The sequence below is a fragment of the Syngnathoides biaculeatus genome, chromosome 11 (assembly GCF_019802595.1).
Source record: "Syngnathoides biaculeatus isolate LvHL_M chromosome 11, ASM1980259v1, whole genome shotgun sequence".
NCBI lineage: Eukaryota > Metazoa > Chordata > Actinopteri > Syngnathiformes > Syngnathidae > Syngnathoides > Syngnathoides biaculeatus.
Window position 1 is genome coordinate 15,703,939 of NC_084650.1, and position 16,709 is coordinate 15,720,647.

General features: G+C 40.4%; 1 protein-coding gene across 5 annotated transcripts in view; it reads left to right on the forward strand.

Annotated features, from left to right (window-relative positions):
- Positions 1-16,709, forward strand: part of si:dkey-237h12.3 (teneurin-3) — a 257,105-nt gene that overhangs the window by 191,673 nt on the left and 48,723 nt on the right. For all 5 annotated transcript variants that reach the window (XM_061834126.1, XM_061834127.1, XM_061834128.1 and 2 more), the window contains 4 exons: positions 3,147-3,369; positions 9,533-9,652; positions 13,815-14,079; positions 15,476-15,743. In XM_061834126.1, coding sequence (XP_061690110.1) covers positions 3,147-3,369; positions 9,533-9,652; positions 13,815-14,079; positions 15,476-15,743 — 876 coding nt within the window. The remainder of the gene's footprint in view (positions 1-3,146; positions 3,370-9,532; positions 9,653-13,814; positions 14,080-15,475; positions 15,744-16,709) is intronic.

Sequence of the window (16,709 nt, forward strand, 5' to 3'; positions counted from 1 at the left end):
TAAAAAATCTATTTTAAAACAAAAGTAAAAAAAAAAAAATGAAAAGCACAATAAAATCTTCTGAAAAATAGTGAAATAAAAAAAGTCAAGCCAGTCGGAAAACAACTCCAAAAAAAAACCCTGTAAGTAACCAAATACAAAAAGCAGTCAAAAGGATGTTTTGTAAATGGTCAGAAATCAAGCTGAAAAAACAGCCTTGTCAAAAATAAGTGAGAAAAGTAGTAAACCAAACAAAGAGCAAAAAGATTTCTAATAAAAGTGTAAAAAAAAACAAAAAAAAACGGCCACATCCAAAAAGCACAAATAAAAAAAAAAACAAGTATTAAAATGAAGGTTCAGAAAAGCAATAAAAAAATCAATTTTAAAACAAAAGTAAAAAAAAAAAAAAAAATTAAAAGCACGATAAAATCATCTGAAAAATAGTAAAAAAAAGTCTGGAAATTGTCAAAAACAAAGATGGAAAACAAGACAGAATACATTGTCAACAAATGAATTTTTTTTTTTCATCTATCTTCTGAACTGCTTATCCTGGTCCTGTGCTAGAGCCAATCTCAACTCGTCAGTTCAGGAATCTGGCACGATGCATCCTGAACTCATTGCCAGCCAATCGTGGAGCAAATATAGACAAACAACCATTCTCAAAAAAATCCACACCTACGTACAATTTAGAGTCTTCAATTAACATACAATGCATGTTTTGGAGAGTAAAATGGAATACCTGGAGAAAACCCACACAAGGCACAGGGAAAACATGCTAACTCCACAATAGGTAAGGCTGTATTTGTTCCCGCCTGAGTCTTCAGAACTATGAGGCAGTTGTGCTAAACGGTCATCCATTATGCTGTGTCAAAAATAACAGCATTAATAAAAAATATAAAATCACAGTCCATGTTTTTGTATCAATAAGAAAAAAAATAAAAAGCAATCCAATAAAATAAAAAAGTCAAACACAAAAAGTTCAAAACTGAGTCAATAAGTCAAAAGCCAAATAAAAGAAGTTTTTAAACCATATCACAAAATTATGAAAAAATAATGTGACACGAATTGTTCAAAAGCAAATTTAAAAAAAAAAGAAGTTCAAAAAACAAGTAAAAATTTTTTAACTACTTTCTTAAAGTAAAAACTGAAAAAATGAGTCAGAAAACATTGAAAAAAAATCTTAATCACTACAAAAGCTAAGTCAACAAAATAAAGGTCAGGAACCAAATTAAAAATAAATGTCAAAAGGGAAAAATAAAGGAAAAACATCAAAGACAACAGCATAATGTACACTCTTGGCATAACTGTGAAAGTCAAGATTAAAAAATGCAAATGTTCCCCTGAGCGTAGTGGCCTGTTTAAGGCCTTGCAAATATTCAGCAGTTGGATAATAATGAAGAGACATCTCATCGCCATGAACGCAGCACTCTGCACAAGTCTCATCAACAGTTTTGGAGTCGCGTCACTTTTAAGTATCTGCATTTTAATCATTTCATTTTAATGATGCCCGGTTCGTGTGAGAAGTCGTAGGCGCACCGGAGCCTGGCGCCATTACGGAGACGCAATCACTCGTTCCTTTACTCCCAGATGGATGCTGTATAGACTGTCTAGTGAAGTGACTGAAGCGCAACTTTGACATCTACATTCATGTGCATCAAAAGTCTTTTTTGAATAGCTGTCCACTGTCGTGACTGAAGACATAAAACCAGATATCCGTCATACCAGTTTTGGTGGTGCGAGTTGTTTATACACATTGAACACATATTTGCTTAATTTGTACCACATTTGATATGCTCCTCCTTCCTCGGTCTTCTTCAGCCAGTCGTTGGTTAGCTGACTTCCTATGATCGTGCACTTTGAGCGGCCATGGCAAACAAGATTTTCGCCTGGCTGGTTCCTTTCATAGTCTTTTTTTTTTTTCCCCCTCCTATTTCTACTCCACTACCAGCCTCGTCACCCCACGACTCTTGCATCCGGCGACAGTGTGCAATACGCAGCTACGGCAGTCAGCGGGAACTCTCCATGCTCTGGCTTGCCCTTCGCGCCCCATTCTCAAAGTCAATTTGCCGTTGCGCTGATTTGTGGGTTGAAGTTCAGATTTTTCCAACTCTACCGAGGGAGCAAATTTTTGAGTGGTCACCGCACTCGTTTCACGTCAAGTATCTATCATATGTGTCACTTGGCACAGGTTTGGATCTATTCACACAAACCGCATCGACTATGTAATCGTGTCGCGTAAATAGTTCAATTTGCGTCCGGTGTGAGCGCAGCATGGTGACAAATAAAATGGGTTTCGAATAGCTGTCCGCTCTTGTCACCGAGATACAATTTGACCACGAGATGAGGGTAGAACCAAATAACTTTTAAAGAGCTGTAGCGACTGATGAACAATTTTGACATGAATGCATAGAAAATATGGAAGTAAATAAGTGCCACCAGGATTTGAATTTGAAATGCCACAGAAAACAGGATTTTTAATAGTTGTATTCAGTGTAACTTTTCAATGTTAACAATTCAACCGGCTACAATTCGCTGTCGGAAATTCACCGTATGTGCCACCAGGCAGGGTTACTTCAGGTCAGAACCAAACAGCCAGCCAATCCAGTTAATGCTTTCTTAGTATGTGACGTCACGTGACTAAGAAAGCGGAACTGCGATTGGCTGGGTGTTCGGTTCTGACCTGTGGTAACCCTGCCTGGTGGCACAGACGGTGAATTTCAGACAGCGAATTGTAGCAACTATTGAAAATGTGATCACTTTACATTTCAAATTCAAATCCTGGTGGCACTTATTTACTTCCATAGAAAACATTTCCACAGCTGTCCACTGTCAATATCTATTTTTAATAGCTGTCCTCCAGTACCTTTCAAAAACAGCTTTTTTTTTTATTCTGACCTGTGCGTGATATAACATTGAGATGCAGACGCAAACAGCTTTTGGACAGTTCTTCACTGCGGTGATTGATAAAAGAAAACAGCTCTTAAGCTGTGCACTGGAGTGACGGTGGTGCAATTTGACATTGAGGAGTGTGTAGAACTCTGGAGTTGCTGTCCACTGTAGTGACTGATGCACAGCTTTGAAATCATGACTCCAGAGCATTACAGTGACTGATGCTCACCCAGGACACCAAGATTTATGGTCATGCTTCCTCTCTCATGGTTTCCCAGATGGCCTTGTGGACTGCATGGACCCGGACTGCTGTGCTCAGATCTCCTGTCAGGGTCAGACATACTGCAAGGGTTCGATGGACCCGGCCGCTGCCGTTGCCGCCATGCAGGGCCAGAACTCGCCCAGCCAACCCATCTCCAGGAGTTTCTACGACCGCGTGGCGTTCCTGATGGGGCCCAGCGGCAGTCACGTTCTACCAGGGGAGAACCCCTTCAACAGCAGGTAATCAGTTTTTAATCATTTATGTCACCGCTGTTTTTGCACGGCCACTCCGCAATGCTGTCTCCGAGCTCAGTGATAAGTATGCTTAAAAATGGCTGTACACAGTCACTACCCTTGTTTTATTTTATTTTTTCTCATATAAATATGACAACAAAGTTGCTCAGGAGTGTTAAAAGCATCCTGGTGTGACAGGCTCGTGTCATCTTCCGTATTTGGAACAAGGAAGAAAGAAAAAAGGCAGTTTAGTGGCAGGCAGGTGATAAAAAAAAAAACTGCAAAAACTAGTCTTCCATCTATGTATTTGCTTTTGCGCAGTATCAGGGCTATTCATCTATTTTCAACGCCGCTTATCCCGATTAGTCCGCGGGCCACTGGGGCGTATCTCGGCTGACTCCAGGCGAAAGCCATACCGCACCCTGAACTGGTCGCCAGTCAGTCGCAGGACACAAATACACAGAGACAACCATTCACACTCACTCAAGTGTCGAAGGGAAACGAAAAGGATCATGGGTAAAGATTGACGTCGCTCTTCACCAATGGGATGTGAGGAAGATGCTATGGCAATGGGAGAGCAGCTCTATCGCGCAGCTTTCAAACCAAGATACAGGATGTTTACCTTCGGTGGGATTTGGGGGCTGTGAATCCGGCGCCTATTTTTACGTTTCGTATCCTGAATTTTCTCCGTGACGAGACAATATTTTTCAGAGGAGGCTCTTCGTAACATGATTTTTTTTGTCACTAGATTCGCTTCATATGTAGAGGTAGCACTGTAAAACAGCTTCAAAATCATGAATAATCAATCCATTTTCTCCACTCTCACACACTGTGGAAATGTCCGCTGAATGCACTGAAACTACGCTCTGCTCAACGGTCAAATAAAATAACACACATCTTTATTCAGCCTAGACATCTGAACTGTGGAAATACCTAATTTTTGTCTTCTTGTAGTCACTCGAACAAGATTATACACCATAATGCCAACAAACATTCCTCTAAATCACATTTGTTGCACTCTCACGATTAAATTTGCCCTTTCTCTTCTAACATGATGAAGTTAGCGTCTGCTTTTTCTCAACATAATTCTATGGGAACGGCGAGGCACTCAAAAGCGACTCCAATAAAATAATTTTCTTTTATTACTATCGCTAGCACATAGGTCAATGAGAGGGAGGCATATTAACCTGTTAGTTTAAAGGTGTCCTATGCTGCTATTGACATTTAGCTCAAAGCCATATCCTACCCTAACAATGCTAAAATGTTGCGTGAGCTGCTTCCTCGCCTCGATCTAGTTAACTGTAGCTGTTGTTACTCGGAATCAATTGTGTGGCGTTTTATTGCGTTAACTCTTTATACCGGTTCATATTTACAGTCGCTGATGACAGTTTAACATGCCACTGGTCCCCTTTCGTTGTCTTAATCCTACAGGCCACAACAACGCTTCCTACGAATATCGGATACTATCTAGTTAACCATTAACTGTCTAGTGAGCTTCAAGTTAGCTGGCTAGCTGCGATTAATACTTATTACTTGAAACCACATGAATTTGCCCAACTGCTTAAATCTAAATGGTGAAGCCAAGATTGTAACACACTGCATCAAATGGTAACCATTAGGGAGTAGGCCATCAGCTAGCTAGTTAGGTGTTGTTTTCATTTATCAACAGTCGACCGTTTTTAACTTTGTACAATTTTACAGACTAGCTAAACATGCACCAAATACTAATGACTGGTTACATGCTCTTGTTCCGATGCGAACATGCTGATACTCGGATAACAAGGCTAACATGCTGCATTAACTGCAAGTCTTTTATTGAGTTTAGGTTCCACAATGGTTTATATGTGAGCCAAATGCTAATGAAAAGCTAACATGCTCATACACTAATCCTAACAAGATAATAGTACACTGTTTACTGCCACATTAAATCAGTTTGCCCAATGCTCGAAGCTAAATGCTAAAGCCAGAAGGCTTAAAGTAGTAGCTTTTAATGAATAAATGCAGAATCACATGGGTGCGATACAGTGACATTTAATTAACTGTACGCTCAACTTCTCGCATGCCGGGCTTTTCTTTTAGCCGGGAGAAAGCGAAAAAGAATCTAATGAATATTTTGAGCATGAGCACTAATGCCGCAGCTAGACACCAACATGACAGTAAGCTGAAGACAATGAGGATAAGGATTACCCGCCATCCCAGCGTCCGGGTTATTGCCTGCTTCTATATTTCCAGAAAAGTGAGCTATTTACATAAGGATTACTTGAAATCGTCACAGGGAATATTCCCTAAACACGGTTGACTATCATTTTTTTTTCTCTCTTCCGTCCAACTCAGAACAAACATCCTCTAAAGCTAACCATTGTCACTAATTTTGCTAATTACCTTACAAAATATAAACATTTGCACTGATTCAATAAACCAGGGTGTCTGTGAGACTGTAGCAGTGTTTTGATATAAATTTAGCCCAACCAAAACTAACAGCTCATGCAGGAGGTGAACACCTTAAAATACTTGGAACAAATTGTGAAAGTCAATTTCCGCTGGGCTAATGTGCTCGTATTACAATGTTAATAAGATGGTATGACTTGATTTACCACCACTTTAAATCAGTTTGCTTGAAACAAAATGCTAACGCCAGATGAGTACCGTAATTTCCGGCCTCCGGAGCGCACCTGATTATAAGTCTCACCCAGTACATTTGTAAAGGAAATACCATTTGGTACACACATAAGCCGTACCTGTGTAGAAGCCGCAAGTCCCACATTGAAACCCATGTTGAAACGCAAGATATTTACAAAGAAAGACGGTACACAGAAAGAGTTTTCAAAGTTTTAATACCTTATCTTAGCTTAACATAGCAACAACACGGTAGCACGAAATGGGCTGGTTAAAAAAAAAAAAAACAGCCCTAGCAGCTACACAGTAGTAACACGGTAGGAGAGCGCTAACACGGCTGGTTAAAAAAACAACATACCTAAATCACTGAAACGCGGCAGTAACACAGCAGCAACACGCTAACGCTAGCGCAACGCTAACAGGCCCAGTTAAAAAAAAAAAACATACTTGTAAAAATTACTGAGTCATTTCAGTAACACAGGAGCAACAAGCTAGCGCAGCGCTAACAGGGCGCGTTAAAAAAAATACCGGTAAAAGTCACTTCCTCGGCACACATATTCCACCGAGTTTACGTGCAGCAGCTCTGTTCCCCTCTTTATTTACCTGCTCCATTTCTTTTAACTTGAAAGCTGTGTCATATGCATTTCTTCTTGCATTTTCCATGTTGAAGGTAGGTTCATGCTAATTTTATTCATACACAAAGCGCAACGTTACATTAAACTTGCGTCTTCCTCGACTTATATTCCACCGGTCTCACTCTTACCTCGAGCGCCCCCTTGCGGCCGTTCGAAAAAAAAAAAAAAATGGACAAATCAGCCGCATCACCGCATAAGCCCCAGGGTTGAAAGCATGTGAAAAAAGTCGCGGCTTATAAACCGGAAATGACGGTAATATGATGTGCCAATTTAATTTGCTCATGTAACATGTTAACATGACCATTTTACACATTTATCACAACCTCAAATCAGTCGGCCCAACTGCCTTTACCCAGCAGGCTTACACGCTGAATGCCAAAGTGACTCAAAGGTTAAACTACACAAGTTACTGCCACTTTAACTTGGTTTACTTGAAGCTAAATGCCAATGCTAACATGCCCTAAACGCTTGAGTTACATACTGTAAACGCTCGCGACGTGACAACCAACGCATGCATTTCAGCAGCTGTCGCTGGATTCATTTCTAGTCGTATAATTTGTCTTGTGTCCTAAAGACAAATAGAGATGCTTGAAAATAAGCAGCGCTGTGCTCTTAAGTGGCTCTTTGCCTTAGCTCAGCCGAATAAAGGATGCGTGTTGTAAAACTGCAGTTGATCAAGCCTGTCTCGCTACATAATGACCTGGAGATAACGTCTTTCCCTCCTTCTTCTACTCCCCGTGATGAATGCGAGAAGCAGCTTGTTTCCGATTCCTCTCCGCGCTCGAGAGACGGCGAATAAATTAAACGCAGCGAAAGCATGACTACCAAAAAAAAAAAAAAAAAAAAAAACTACAGCAGCAAGGTTAAGTCATGCGGAAGTTCACCTGAAGGCAGCGCGCTGGTCTTTGATAGATTTTTATTCACGTCTGTCAAGTTTATGCAGCAAAGTGCCTGCATATTAAAAAAAAAAAAAAAAAAAAGAAATTCAGGCCAGTGAAAATGAAAGTGTGGAGCCCAAGTAAATCAGCTTGCCTGAGGCGGTGCATCAGCCAGTTAGTGAGTCACAATGCATCAAGTAAGTTAACCAGCTAAAAAGGAAAAAGGAAGAACACACCAAACCAGTCGACATGCAAGGTGTTTATTTTTGTTGGGGAAAAAAATCCTTTTGTTTATAGAGATACATGTTTCACCAATGTAACCGAGAGGACTAAAGAAGGTATATTAATAGAGAACAGTGTGCAAGAATATTTTAAACAATTTGAAAAGGGGAAAAATGGGATGGAAATGTCATTTTTATGGGAAGAAAACATTGTAAGAGAAACCTTGTAGTTTTATGGAAGGTTTAATGCGAGAAAACGTGATTAATAATTTAGTTTGTGGAACAACTGTGAAACAAAATACTACAAACCCTAATTCCAATGAAGCTGCCACACTGTGTAGAATAAAAATTGAAAACATTTATTTGCAAATCCTTTTTAACCTATATTCAATGGTATTACCACAAAGACATGATATTTAATATTGAAACTCAATTTGAATTTTATGCCTGCAACACTTTCTAAAAAAGATGGGATAGGGGCGTGTTTACCACTGTGTTACATCACCTTTCCTTTTACAGCGTTTAGGAACCGAGGACAAAATTGTCAAAGCTTTGTAGGTGGAATTTTTTTCCCGTTCTTGCTTGACGTACAACTTAGGTTGGTCAACGGCCAAGGCTCTTCGTTGTCGTATTTGACTCTGCGTAATGCACAGCACATTTTTACTGGGAGACAAGTCTGGACTGCTTGAAGGTCAGTCTAGTACCCGCACACTTTTCCTATGAAGCCACACTGTTGTAACACGTGCAGAAATGTGGTTTGGCATTGTCTTCTTGATATAAGCAAGGGCATCCATGAGAACGACGTTGCTTGGATGGCAGCATATGTTGCTCCAAAACCTGTAAGAATCTTTCAGCAGTAATGCTGCCTTCACAGATGTGGAATTTAGTCATGCCATGGGTACTAGTATACCCTCATACCATCACAGATGCAGACTTTTGAACTTTGTGTGCTGATAACAATCTAATTGGTTCTATTATTTTTTGGCGACACGACGTCCGTGGTTTACGCCCGCCCTCCCCCGCTGTTTCATTTCATTAAAAAATGTGTAATATTATGACAATAAGTCCTATCAGTCCAAAAAGTCACAAGTCATGAGGTCACAGACAAACCAAAGGTAACAAAAAAAATGAATACCTGATAATCATATTATAGCATTCTGATGAAAAAATATGTATACCGTATTTCTTGGCCGACAGAGCGCACCTGGTTACAAGCCTCATCGAGTACATTTGAAAAGGAAATACCATTTGGTACATACATAAACCGCAGCTGTGTAAAAAGCCCCAAGTGCCGACATTGAAACCCACATTGAAACAATATGTTTACAAAAAAAGACAATACACAGAGTTTAACGCTAGCGCAGTGCTAACACTAGTGCTAACGCTAGCGCTGCGCTAACACTAACAGGGCCGGTTAGAATATCACTGAGACACGCCAGTAACACAGCAGCAACATGCTAGCACAGTGCTAACGCTAGCACAGCGCTGACAAGGCCGGTAAAAGTTACTTCCTCTGCACATATATTCCTTTTCCGCTCAAGTGGAAAAAATAGAATTAGAATTAGAAAAAATACACAAATTAGCCGCATCACCGCATAACCCACAGGGTTGAAAGCGCGTGAAAAAAGTGGCGGCTTGTAGGCTGGAAATTACGGTATACAAAAATCGATAACGAATAGAATATTCTCACATCATTATGTATTTTACTGGATTTGTACTTATGTTGTTTGTTTCTGTTCTGTCTGTCACTTGACATAGTAGCTGCTACTCAACCAATTGTGTGTGTGATTTTTCTTCTCCCCCCCCCCCCCCCCCACAGCCTGGCATCAGTCATCCGTGGTCAGGTCCTCACCGGAGACGGAACGCCCCTGATCGGAGTCAATGTGTCATTCCCGCACTACCCCGACTACGGCTACACCATCACAAGACAGGACGGCATGTAAGCGCAATCATCCGGCGGCTCCACCCCGGCGACCTTTCGCCTTGCGTTCATGTTTATACTCGGCGGCTGGAGGGAAATTGCGCGGAGTCGTCCTGGCACACATCCTGAAAATCACAAAAAAAAAAAAAAAAAACGATAGAGTGCGGTGTCAAAAATTGCTGATGCAAATGTCACGGCGGCAGACGCCGTGTTGTCGGAGCGGCCTGTTTAAAATGCATTGCTTCGGTGAGGCGACAATCAATCTACCCGCAGTGTCGTTAAAGACGTCGCGTTACGCTCTGACCTTCTGCCGTTTGTTGTCGCACGCATGATGACATAACACGGGCTTTTCTGCGTTCTTGGGCCGGTTCATTAGGTACATCTCATACGTGCACGCTACATTTTTCATGGCGGATCCTCAAAAGAATCATTTGATGCCACTCTTTACCCACGTTAGACAACTGAGGCAAAAAAAAAAAAAAAAAAGCTTCAAAATCAATCCTCTTTGTAGGATATCTGCTTTGGAATGCGGCTCATTTGTTTAAATTCCCGAGGAGGAGTTTTATCAAACTGTGAGGTCTTCACATTAAAACGACCAACTTCCTTTTCTATTTCATACAGACTTTTTCGTGTCATCTTATGATAAACGTGTCCACCCAATTACAGAAATTCTCTAAATTATTATCAAATTTGACACCATCCTCCATCCAAATTTCACAATTATCTACTTCCAAAAGTACAAGGCCGACTGGAATTTGCCCAAAATAAATGATTCATTGTTCATATTTAGGCAGGGGTCCTTCTTGGGGACATCATGGTAAATAAAAGGAACACATCCAGAAATTTCGAGTTGTATCAGAGAAATTATTGTTAGGCATCGTTTATTCAAAATTTCCAAGAATCCAAATAATATTTAACATTTAACACCACACTTTGTAGGTAAAAATAAATAAATAAATAAATCTTCAAAATTTAGGTCTTGAATATGGATTTTGACCAAATAAAGCCAAACATACATGTAGTGCTTTTAATTGATTTATTCATTAAGCTGGAAAGTGTTGGCCTCACAGTTCTGAGGTCCCGGGTTCAATCCCGGACTAGCCTATGTGGAGTTTGCATGTTCTCGCCTGCGTGGGTTTCCTACGGGCACTCCGGTTTCCTCCCACATCCCATGCAACATTTATTGGACACTCTAAATTGCCCATAGGTGTGATTGTGAATGCAGCTGTTTATCTCGATGTGCTCTGTGATTGGCTGGCAACCAGTTCAGGGTGCACCTCGCCTCCTGCCCGTTGACGGCTGGGATAGGCTCCAGCACTCCCTGCGACCCTTGTGAGGTTAAGTGGCTAAGAAGATGGATGGATGTTTGGGTTTAGAGATTTTATTTCACTGGTCATGACATTTTGGCCAATTTTTTGCTTCCACGCATTTGGGGAAGAAGGCCGTCTTCCGTTTCTTGGGCCCAAAACAATGTCCGAAACAACTAACGCCGGGATAAACCTTGTGGGAAGTCTTTTCAGAAGAGTGAAATCTGTTAACTCCACAAATGGGGAGACACTTCTTCCATTTTTCCCCTCATTTATGGCTGGAATTTGCGATAGAACTATATCGTCAAGTGTCCATAGTACTTATTAGCCACCAAATTACACACGCTGGACACTTGCTCGACACAGGCTAGACACTCTCCGAAATAAAAAGTAATGTTATGATTTGCACCGCGGTATTCCCTAGGAACATCCTTCATATGTTGTTATCAGTCTCTGAAACCAATTCATTACTCTTGTTTGACCAGGCATGATGGTTAGATAAGGGTAAAAAAAAAAAAAAAAAGACACTTTTTCACTGTTTGGACTCTTTAGTCTAAGAGGGTTTTCTGGCTTTAATTAGCTTGGCATTACTCGGAGGAAAAGTTACTGGTTTGGAAATGAAGGACTTTGAAGTGTGTTCTTTTGAGTGTGTGTGTGAGCGTGCGTTTGCATGTGCGCCCGTCATCTCCCGGGGGCGGGCGAAGCATCTGTGTGTGCGCTTGTGCGTGTGCGTACGGTGACATTGCATGACTTCAGAGGCACACATATGCCAAGTGCCAAGCTGTGCAGCTGACCTAAAACAGCTTCGCTTTCCACTTTGGGCAAGAGGGAGATGGGGGGGCTGGGGGTCAGTGTCGGACGGGGGGGGGGTGCTAGAACACAGATTTTTTTTTTTTTTTTTTTTTCCCTCGCATCCCTTTCTTCCATCCTCTTTGTAAGGGCGGCTCTGTTGGTTGACCAAGTGTGATCATCCACAAGCATTTATCACGCTCCTTGTCAGGCGAATTCCAGGGCGGAATCTCTGAAGGGTTGCGCTAATCCTCACCCCCTCTCCCCATTCTATCCATCAAACAGCGGAGTAGTTGGGGGGGGGGGGGGCGCAAGCCTGAAAAAATATCTTTGTGCTTCTCTTTCAGCCGGGAACAAAGAGACAAACAAGCGTGGTTGTAACTCTTGATGTTAATATGAATTAATGTGAAACCAAAAGTACAAAATGGGGACTTTAAACCAAAACTGCTCACTTTCTTGTTCAGTTATGGTCGTGGGATCTTATCACCTTTTCATGTGTCCTTTTAATAAAGTAAATCCTTTTTGCCGATTGTTAATCTGCTATTTGGGCAATTTTTAAAATTTTGTAAAAAAATTTCAAGTCGAAAAAGCTTAGCATTTAAGCATCGGGCATACGTCTAGGAAACATGTTTCCGATTGGTGACAAAGTACGAGATCTTGCGGTGGCATGGTCAACGTCAGGTTGTAGCAGGGGTTGGGAACCTATGGCTCGCGAGCCACACTTGGCTCTTTTGGTGGTTGCGTATGGCTCCCAGAGCCCTCATAACGACAGCAGGGGTGCTTAAAGTCGATTGCGTGACTGCGTGGCCAAAAAACATTTTAACATTTTGGCACCACACGTAACTTTCTCTAACAACGACCTGCTGCACGGATTCCAATGACGGCCACACACCCTTCTTCCTAGTTAACCTTGTACCACCCCCCTCTGCTCTTAAAGGGGTACACTCCTAATTATAAATGTTAGTCCTTACGTACCCTATCAATGTGCTTTATACGCTGCCCACCACCGGAATTTTTTTTTTGTACATAAAGACATGCCTTTGTCGGCAATCATTGTTGGCGAGCGCACATAAGTATGAACAAATGAAAAATTTCCGATTGTGAACGCGCTTCCCGCCCGTCACATACCACACACTGCAGTGTGTGAATATTGTTGCACTGACAATGTTTGGTTCTACCTATTCATATGAAAAGTCTTTCTCACATTAAAAAAAAAAAAACCATTAACACCAACCCACGTTCATGAATAACGGATGGAAGTCTCAAAGGCTGCATGAAGTTTAATTTAATGACGTATGAAACAGACGACTAAGCCATCAGCAAAGAAGTCGCATTAACGGTAAAAAGTACTTTTGTCATCATTGGTTGTTATTTAAATAAATTTAGAGACTTATTGTACTCCTAAAGGGTCGGTCTGACATGAAATGCGCAAATACACTTGTATTTAGTTTTTAAAATATTGGATGGCTCATTTGGAATTACATTTAAAAATATTTGCCGTTTATGGCTCTCTCACACCTAAAAGGTTCTTGACCTCCGGGTTAGAGCATCTGCCTCACAGTTCTGAGGACCGGGGTTCAGATCTCGGCCCTGCCTGAGTGGACTTTGCAAGTTCTCTCCGTACCTGCAGTGGATTTGTCTGGTACCTCCGGTTTCCTCCCACATCCCAACAACATACATTCAAACCAAAATAGCTGTATGGCTACCAAATTTCACATTTATCGACGATGGCGGTGGTAAGGGCTGATTTCTTCAATTGGTTTTTATTTTCCGAAAATCTTCACAAGGATCGTAAAACTTTGACACCAGGCTCCACCCACATGAGATCACATGGGCGCAAATCCATCACAATTTGTCATTTTCCGTCTGCATCCGATTGGGACTTGTTTGAGAGGAGTCCCGAGAAGGAATTCACCAAAATAAAAGACCTGCTGGAATTCGCCCAGAACGGTTGCGCGATAGTAAAATGGCTGACTTCCTGTTTGGTTTCATACAGAAGTTATAAAGTCCTCTTTTTGTGAGTCTTGTTATAATACGCACACGTTTTTTATTTTTTTTAAATTTTAAATCTTAATTTTCTTTAGGTTTGACCTGCTGGCCAACGGCGGAGCGTCGTTAACTCTGACATACGAGCGAGCGCCTTTCCCAACCCTGCGTCGCACCGTGTGGATCCCCTGGAACGTGTTCCACGTGATGGACCCGGTGGTGATGCGGCGCGAGGAGAACAACGACATCTCCGGCTGCTACCTGACGGGCCTGAGCCGGCCTGAGCCGCTGATCCTGGCCTCGCCGCTTTCCACCTTGTACAAGACATCAGCTGAGGACAGCCCTGTCATTCCTGAGACCCAGGTGAGCCTACGTCGTACAAAGTCGTAGTATTGGAAAGTTTCCAGTGTTTGATGATAATGTGTTGGTACATGGCATGTTATGACTACATAAGTCAGTTATGTTTTTCTTTTGTCACAAAATTTGCCGATGGATTCCTTTCATTGGACAGCAGAGATTTAAATATTTTTTTTTCTCAGTAATTAAACAATGTGATTTTACATGGTACAAGAGATACATAGCTGTCTAGGACATAATATGTTACATAATGTATATTGAATCTAAAATTATTTTATGTGGCAGGGTGCAAGCAAATTTGTGCATTTTTTTTTTTTTAATGTTGTGATGTTTTGCCAAGTTTGTTGTTTTTATGAAGTCAAAACATTGACAGCAACAATAACTTCCCTAACTTTAATGTGTCATTTTTAAATGGTCATTTTTACATGGCACATTGAATCAAAATTCAAGTCAGTGTGTTTTTTTTTTTTTTTTTTTTTTGATAAAAGAAAAAAATGCCAATGCGTGCCTTTTATTATTAAGTCATTTTTACGTGACAGTTTGTGACCACTAGATGGTCGGTGAAAAATCACCCGTGGAGAAAATACGGCTCCGACATGCTTAAAATATGTACAAAACATGAGAGTGCTGTCATATGTCAGCAGCGTGACATTTATGGAACATATCCGGCATTTAAAAGCAAAGTAATAATTTTTTAAATGGCAGGTTATGACAAAATATTTTTTTTATTGTTACTTATGGCTTAGTGTATGTATAATATGGGAGATGACTGTCATATTTCACATATGTCAACTTTATTTGCCTATCAGCATAATTGCTTTTGTCATTTTTTAAATATTTTCAGAAATCAAGAAAAATTTAATTCAACAAAGAGGATGAGTCCATTTGTCTTGATTCAAACTTCATTTAAAACAGTGACCTGGGCAACTTTTCATCTCCACAGACATGAAAACCCAATTTTTAGCAAGCATGTTGGTATTTTTGTCAGTACGGTGACAGTAAGTTCTAAATGACTTTGTAAATGTGCCAATAAGATAACAAATTGTGATTATTATACACACTATGTAGAGTGGCTTTTTGAATAAAAGTAAAAATTTGCTAAATTTGACAATATATGCGCCGAATAGGATTGTGACAAAACGTTACAGTATCTATATTGTATAACGTACTTTGTTTCTTTGTTACTTTGCGACAAATGTAGTCAGTTTTGTTGGTTTGGAGATAAAATCTTGAATTAGAAATCTCTCCACCTGCTCAGCTATTGCTGTAAGGGTTCTTCGCAGCCCATTAAAGTTGAGAAAAATCTGAGCGACGGTTCCCCAGGGGCTCATTTTTGAGAATTTTAACGGCGCTCTGTCGACTTCATTGTAAGAAGATGACATGCCGCTAATTGCCCCCGCAGGTCCTCCACGAGCAAGTGGCCATCCCGGGCAGTGACCTCAACCTGGTCTACCTGAGCTCACGGGCATCCGGCTACAAGCCCATACTCAAGGTTCTTCTGACACAGGACCGGCTTCCCTTCGGCCTGATGAAGGTGCACCTGATGGTGGCCGTGATGGGTCGCCAGCTGCAGAAGTCTTTCCCGGCCTTCCCCGACCTTTCCTACACCTTCATCTGGGATAAGACGGATGCCTACGGCCAAAAGGTCTACGGCCTAGCAGAGGCTGTGGGTGAGTTTTTTATGTATACATGTATATTTAGTAGGTGATGTCAAAGTCTTAAATCAATCCTCACACCGTCACGTCATTTTACAAGCAATGTAGAGCTATATAATGAGCCCTAGAGTCAAGACTTATCGAAAGGATTTTATGATTGAGTCACACCAGCTCGACAAGCGTCGGCGCTCGCTCGGGGGGCTCCTCACAAAATAAATTATAGGTGTCCTCGGAATGAAGTCAGTTGATCTTCAAGTTAAATGAGACACATTAGGTCTTTAATTTATATATTGTTTTGCAATTCCAAATGATTCGCAGGGGTCTTCATAACTGTAATTTTGTCAAAATGAGCCACTGCTCATTCATTGCCTGTACTGCGAGGGCATCGCAGGAGTAGTTACCATGACGAGTCTGAAAAATGTGAGTGTAGACTAAGAAAGTAAGCCTTGTTTTTCTGGGGGGTAAAGGGACTTTAAAAAAAAAAAAAAATGTCAGGATTTACATTAATTTTTTTTTTTTTACATTTTTATTTGTATTCTATTTCTTTATGTATTTATTTTTACAAAAATGACTGGTATATGCCTAAAAACAATGACGATTTGGGTGAGTGTAATATTTTCAAACAAAAAATATATTTGAAAAAATTTATAAAACTTTATAAAAAAAATATGTCAGGAAAAGTCTTGTTTTCCATTAGTTTTTTTTTCTTTTTACAAAAATGACTGGTATATGCCTAAAAACAATGAAGATTTGGGTGAGTGTAATATTTTCAAACAAAGAAAATATATGTGAAAAAAATTATAAAACTTTATAAAAAAAATTATATGTCAGGAAAAGTCTTGTTTTCCATTATTTATTTATGTATGTATTTATTTTTTACAAAAATTACAGATATATGCCTAAAAACAATGAAGATTTGGGTGAGTGTAATATTTTCAAACAAAAAAAATATATCTGAAAAAAAAATTAAGGGAAGAAATT